Source organism: Octopus sinensis, linkage group LG11 (genome assembly GCF_006345805.1).
Source record: "Octopus sinensis linkage group LG11, ASM634580v1, whole genome shotgun sequence".
Classification (NCBI taxonomy): domain Eukaryota; kingdom Metazoa; phylum Mollusca; class Cephalopoda; order Octopoda; family Octopodidae; genus Octopus; species Octopus sinensis.
Genome location: NC_043007.1, coordinates 69,137,974 through 69,145,473, shown reverse-complemented (window position 1 = coordinate 69,145,473; position 7,500 = coordinate 69,137,974). Strand labels below are relative to the sequence as shown.

At 39.8% G+C, this 7,500-nt stretch overlaps 1 protein-coding gene across 1 annotated transcript in view; it reads left to right on the top strand.

The window, feature by feature from the left end:
* The window catches only part of LOC115217686 (protein Wnt-2b-like), a 69,614-nt gene that overhangs the window by 50,145 nt on the left and 11,969 nt on the right, over positions 1–7,500 (top strand). Inside the window, exons 2-3 of the mRNA XM_029787437.2 lie at positions 2,441–2,718; positions 5,695–5,959. Coding sequence (XP_029643297.1) covers positions 2,441–2,718; positions 5,695–5,959 — 543 coding nt within the window. The remainder of the gene's footprint in view (positions 1–2,440; positions 2,719–5,694; positions 5,960–7,500) is intronic.

The window sequence follows — 7,500 nt, the reverse complement described above, 5'->3', positions numbered from 1 at the left end:
TGATATGTATGTATGCACATTCATACATAGAAAGATACATTTGGTACTTAATAGTATAAATACAAATGTCCATGTTGAGGAACATAATGTAGGTGCGAGAGAAAAGATAAATACATTATTGTTGGTGTTGCTGTTGTTGTAGTAGTAATCGTTGTTGTTATTACTATTATTATTATTTCCATTACCATTATTATTATTATTATCATCATTATTATTATTATTATTATTATTATTATTATTATTATTATTATTATTATTATTATTATTATTATTATCATTGTTAGTAGTAGTAGTAGTAGTAGTAGTAGTAGTAGTAGTAGTAGTAGTAGTAGTAGTAGTAGTAGTGGTAGCAGCAGCAGCAGCAGCAGTAGTAGTAGTCACAACATTCACAATACCCCTTCTCTTATATAAACAGTAATGTCATCACAGATGTAATTTGTATTACACGTCTGACATGAACGTTCATTTTGTGTAACAATTCTCGTATCGGTTTCTCTCTAGCTACTTCCCCACGATCATCAGCATGATCACCACCACCACCACCACCATCATCATCATCACTACCTACAAATTTGTGGTCATAGTAGTATTGGTAGTGTAGTCATCGACGTCATCATCATCATCATCATTACCACCACCACCACCATCGTCGTCGTCGTCCTCTTCATCATCACCATCATCAACACCATTTTTGTTCTCGTTGGCGTTGTTATAATTTTCATTATCAATGTCGACATAACTTCTTGGTATTCATGGTGGTAAAATGGTAGTGTAATCGTCGTCGTCGTCGTCATTATCATCATCATCATCATCATCATTGCTATCATCATCACCATCATCATCATCACTACCTACAATTTGTGGTCATAGTAGTATTGGTAGTGTAGTCATCGACGTCATCATCATCATCATCATTACCACCACCACCACCATCGTCGTCGTCGTCCTCTTCATCATCACCATCATCAACACCATTTTTGTTCTCGTTGGCGTTGTTATAATTTTCATTATCAATGTCGACATCAACTTCTTGGTATTCATGGTGGTAAGAATGGTAGTGTAATCGTCGTCGTCGTCGTCATTATCATCATCATCATCATCATCATTGCTATCATCATCACCATCATCATCACCATCTTCATCAAGACGTCAACTTTATTCATTTACAGAGTCAATTTCCACCGACGTCGACTTTGCCGTTCATCCTTTCGGTGATCGATAAATTAAGTACCAGTGAAACAACTGTGGTCGAAGTACTTGACCACCAAATTTCAAGCCTTGTGCCTTGAGTAAAAAGGATCATTCATTAACAGAGTCATGTAAATCGTTGTTATTATCGCCGGCATTATGGTTGTTGGAAATGTGAAATAATGCTAACAATTAACTCGGTATCATCTATACACACATATACAAAAACATTCATGCCACTCCATGCTCCTAAATAGAAACACTGCTAATCAAGGTCTAATTTAGACTAAATTTACAGAATACGCTCCAGTGAGACACTGCATAGCAAATACTTAATTCAGTTAATGTGTGAGGGCGCGTGGCTTAGTGGTTAGGGCATTCGGCTCATGATCGTAAGGTTGTGAGTTCGATTCCCGGCGACGCGTTGTGTCCTTGAGCAAGACACTTTATTTCACGTTGCTCCAGTCCACTCAGCTGGCAAAAATGAGTTGTACTTGTATTTCAAAGGGTCAGCCTTGTCACTCTCTGTGTCACGCTGATTATCCCCGAGAACTACGTTAAGGGTACACGTGTCTGTGGAATGCTCAGCCATTTGCACGTTAATTTCACGAGCAAGCTGTTCCGTTGATCGTATCAGCTGGGACCCTCGTCGTCGTAACCGGCGGAGTCTTTAAGAAGAATTCAGTTAATACACTGGTTAATGGATTAATGAAAATGGAAGTAAATTGACTAGAAGTGACGACATTGACATCCAATAATCAAATATATAGAACTGGTGAAATCCCTGGGTTTTGTTAATAAAATCCCCCCATTTGCCGAGAGTACAAGTACCCTCTAGTATAGTGTCTTCTAGTGATGTCTGAAGTTCAGAAATGGCGACTGAGTCACATCGTTCAATGTACTAAGTGTAGCAATGAATACCACTGAAAATGCAATTCGTTCGCCTGCATGTCGATGTCGACAAATGATAGCCAACTCTGTTACATGTAAACAATGAAATAATACAGTTTTAAAAAAACCGACAGGAAGTGGTTGTGTTGTTTCTAACAATTCTCCATAGATTGTTTACATGAAATTATCAGATTTCACTGCCGGTAGATCCTGCATTTTACGTTCACTTTTTAAACCCACAAAACCGCATATTTACCCTTAATTCTACCATTCATTAAATCTCACTTGGTTTATTAATTTTTTTTGTTATAATTCAACATTTGTCTTTCAGATTTTTTTCATTGGTATCTATTTATTTCAGGAAGCCGAGAGGCTGCATTCGTATACGCCATATCTTCTTCTGCTGTAGTGCATGCAATCACACGAGCCTGTAGTAAAGGGACGTTGCGGGACTGTTCTTGTGATCCAACAAAAATGGGCAAAGGACGTGATAAAAAAGGCAATTTTGAATGGGGAGGCTGCAGTGACAACGTGCGCTACGGGAGCGACTTTTCACGAATGTTTATTGATGCGCGAGAAAAAAAAGTTCGTGATGCCAGAGCGCTAATGAATCTACATAACAACAGAGCTGGGAGGAGGGTAAGATATGATCTCTTTCTACATTTATTTTGTGTTTAACTTTATACTTCACCAAAACCTATTCAGGGCAAACACTTTACAAGACCATCTACTATGTATATAGATGTACAAACATGTCTGAATACATAGAGGCATATATTTATATATTAACAAAAGGAGTGGTCAGTGGCATGTATTTGAATAATATGGTCAAATGCAGGAGTATCAAATACCATACAACATAAATTCCTGATTTTCTTTCTTGGCGATACCTCCCTATCTCATATGCAGTTGATCTTTATTGCTATTTGGCAATTGTGACGCATCCTATAGAGGCAAAGATAATTTCAATATATCAGTAATTTGTATTGTATGGTATTTGATGTACCTATTTTGTCTTTTTATCTCTGTCTACCTGACTGACTCTCCCCCTCATCTCATTCTGCATATATCTGTGTGTCTTTGTGTGAAGGCGCGTGGCTTAGTGGTTAGGGTGTTTCTATTCCCAGTCCGGCTTTGCGTTGTGCATAAAGTAAAACACTTCAATTCAGGTAGGTTCAGTCCACTGAGCTGTATACAGCTAACCATAGGAAGAACCGGCGTTCCGTTCAGTGGAAATGTCCACCTGCCCGCCGACCTAACAAGGTGACATAATTCGAAAGCAATGCGACGTAGTGCACTTTGAGCAGCGCATTCGTTTACACAAATGTGTATAATACAATATACTTACTGCACTATTTCTTTCCACATTAGAATATATATGTGTATGTGAATATAATATGTCTGTCTGTCTGTCTGTTTGTATGTATGTATGTATGTATGTATGTATAATATATATATATATATATAATATATATATATATATATATATATATATATATATATATATTAATATATATATATAAAATTGAACCACAAAAGAAACGTTGCACACAATACTAACTATAAACCGGTTTGTTAACAGACTGCCATAGCATTGACTGAAGAGTGCTAATTAAGACACCGTTGTTTCCTAATGATAAAACGTCCTTTTCTGAAATATGTTTGACGTCACATGGTGTCACGTGATGACGGAGCGTCCTTGATACAAAGAGATGAACTCAATATCTCGTGTGACCACGGTTAGCTAGGCATTTCTGTACATTGAATGCACCAAACGATAGATGAAGGCCATGGGGATAGCAGCGTACATACTGTTAAAGCTTGCAGTGAGTTGCACTGCAGTTGTTGGCCTTGGACAGATGTCATTTGGCCTTCTTTGGATTTCGTCCCACAGGTGCTCTATGGGGTTCCAGTCCGGACGTAGGGAAGGACATGGCAGTATCTGTATGCTGTGCTGTTGGAAGAAGTCTGTTGTCAAGCTGGCAGTATGGGCGCGGGCGTTGTCGTGTTGGAACACGTGATTCCGATGACGGGCACAGTATGTCACGATGTGAGGCATCAACACTTACTTGGTCGATGTAGCGACAACGGTTACTCCATTGCCCCGGTCTTGGCCTATGTTTTGGAAGACTACCGGTCCAAGTTTCTGGTTGAGTGCAACTCCACCTCATACTATGAGGCTCTGTCTTCCCCATGAGTCTCTCTCCACCACACAGCCCTTGACATGACGTTCCCTTCTTCTTCAAACCCTAGCTCTGCCATCTGCCACAGAAATGCAATATCGACCAACGTCAGAGAAGACTACAGTCCTCCACTGCTTATATCGCCAGTTCTGACGTTTTTGAGCCCACAGCAAACGTGCCCGTCGATGACGATCTGTGAGGATGGTGCCCCTAACCGGACGTCGACAGGACATTAAAAGATTTCAGCTGATGGCGAACTGTCTCTGCACAGATGCGTCTGCGGTGAGTCCCTATGGTCTGTCCAGCTGATACCGTTGCCCTCCGGAATCAGTCCTGCAAGTGCTGTCGGTGCAGGTGACGATTTTGACGTGCCGCTGTAACCCATGGTCAACCACTGCGTGGACGATCATCCGTGCTCTTTGTGGCGTTGTATCGTTCCCTAAGCCGCTCAATTGTCCGAATACTGCAGATCAAGTCATTAGCAATGACCTATGGACGTATCGCCCAGTATAGAGACGTCCGATGGCTTGCTCCCTCTGATTTCGTGTCAGTCTTGGCATGCTTGCTGCGTCCGGGAAACGAACGACAGGCTTTTATACCCAATGAGTCAACGTTTAGCACGTCCGTCATGCTTTTCATAAAGATGCGTTTGCGAGCATTACCATGTTCACGAAGAGTGAGCGAGTTCGAATTCTGCATGCAATCCTTGTGTTTTCAAAAGAGAATGGTGTTGTGGGTCAGTGACATCTTCCTGATGTCAAATTATCTAGAAATGTGACAAAATCCATGTAATCTCAATATCGTGTGTGAAACAAATAATCTTTTACAGTGCAACGTGTCTTTTGTAGTTCAATATATCTATCTGTCTGTCTGTCTGTCTGTCTGTCTGTCTGTCTGTCTGTCTGTCTGTCTGTCTATCTATCTATCTATCTATCTATCTATCTATCTATCTATCTATCTATCTATCTATCTATCTATATATATATATATATATATATATATATATATATATATATATATATTCACAGAATAGTTATAAAATGAGAACGTGCGTGGCATTATATAAAATAACATGTTCAAAAATTATAGAGAAACACAAAAAAACGGAACAAACGGAAAATACACATAGAATGTCCCTTGATCCTCATCAGTTCAAAGGATTGGTAGGAAATTGTTATGATCCTTTGGACTATAACTAATAAAGATTTAGCGACATTGTATGTGTGCATTTTCCGTTTGTTTCGTTCGTTGTATGTATGTATGTATGTATGTATGTATGTATGTATGTATGTATGTATGTATGTATGTATGGTGTGTGTGAATTTTATAGACAATACGTGACCATGCCTGTATTATCATGTAAGACATTATTTCCTCTCCCCACGCAACGTTTTCCCTTCACTGATAGCATGTTTATTCTTCTCTTCTGGAGGCAGTAAAACGCTTCATGAAGCTGGAATGCAAGTGCCATGGAGTTTCGGGTTCCTGTTCCATACGTACATGCTGGTCTGCGATGATGGAATTCCGTAGAGTTGGCGACTACCTCAAAAACAAATACAATGGTGCTGTACAAGTAATGATGAACCAAGAAGGTACTGGACTTATTGTGGCCAACAAAGACCACAAGCGACCGACCAGGTCTGATCTCGTCTATTTCGAGTCATCACCCGATTATTGTGTCAGAGATCTTGAAATTGGTAAGAATTGATTTTGTGATTCGCTGCAGCTGCTGTTTTTTGTTTTTTTTTGTCGTTGTTATTTTTGTTGTTGACGAAGGCGGTGAGCTGGCAGAATCGTTAGCACGCCGGGCGAAATGCTTAGCCGTATTTCGTCCGACCCTACGTTCTGAGTTCAAATTCCGCCGACGTCGACTTTACATTTCATCCTTTCGGGGTCGATAAATTAAGTACCAGTTACGCACTGGGGTCGATCCAATCGACTTAATCCCTTTGTCTGCCCTTGTTTGTCCACTCTATGTTTAGCCCCTTGTGGGCAATAAAGAAATAAGAATCGTTAGCATGCCGGGCAAAATGTTTAGCAGCATTTCGCCCGTATTACGTTCTGAGTTCAAATTCCGCCACGTCGACTTTACATTTCATCCTTTCAGGGTCGATAAAATAAGTACCAGTTGAACACTGGGGTCGTTGTAATCCTTCACCTAAAGTTGCTGCCCTTGTGTCAAATTTTGAAACCGCTATTATTGTTGTTGGCGATTTCAAAATACCACTATTTGGTTGATTTCGTTATTACTCATGCTAGCAAGCACACACACACACACACACACACACACACACACACACACACACACACACATACACGTTCGCACGCGCGCACACACATAATGATATGTCAATGTAAGATCCAAGAATCTAGATGTAGGACGCTAGTAAGCTTCGAGCAGTCCGTACAAGTTATAAAAAAATAACTTTCGGAAACAATAGTGGTTTATTGGTGTAGAAGGTTGTAAATTTTTCCTATGTCGAAGTTCGATAAGCCGAACAAAGTTATGTTATAGCTAATGGTTAGTAACTAGGATAGCTATGTATCCGAATATATAAATACACATAATTGACTCTTGAGTGCAACAGGTAACATGCAACCCAGGACAACCTGTTGCTTGGACCGTCAGCAACTAAACCGGCAACACCAAAAAGCGTGCTTGGTGAATAAGATGGCTTTTGGACACCTTGCAGTATGATAAGCAAGGCCTGTCAAAGCGTGAATGAACTCATAAGACATTCGATTACGTGTTATATATACATTTATACATATATAGCAAGTGACCTGATCCGAGATCATGTGCTGGAACGAAAACAATTGCAGCGTGGAAGGTGTTTATAAGCCATTTAAGAAGCACACAAGATTCACTTCAATATTTACATTTAATTTGTCAAAATATTTTCATCGCTTTGAGACCGCGACCTGTTTACTGACAGAATTGTATACATATACATATACAATTATCCTTATAATCATTAGGGCGGTGAGAATTGATAGTGAGTTGCGTTATATAATTCAGCTCTCTACGTTCCGCCGAGGTGTAGTTCGTCTCTCACCCAACGAAGGGCAATAGTGTTAATTAACAGTCAAGTACTGGGGTCAGTGAATTAACACCTCCCTCGACATTTGCTGGCCTTGTGCCAAAATTTGAAATATTGAACTAAACATTCAACTCTCATTAGAGAGTCAAAAAAATCCTGGCAGTAATTTATTCCAGTTAAAGCAGCAAGTTGGCAGA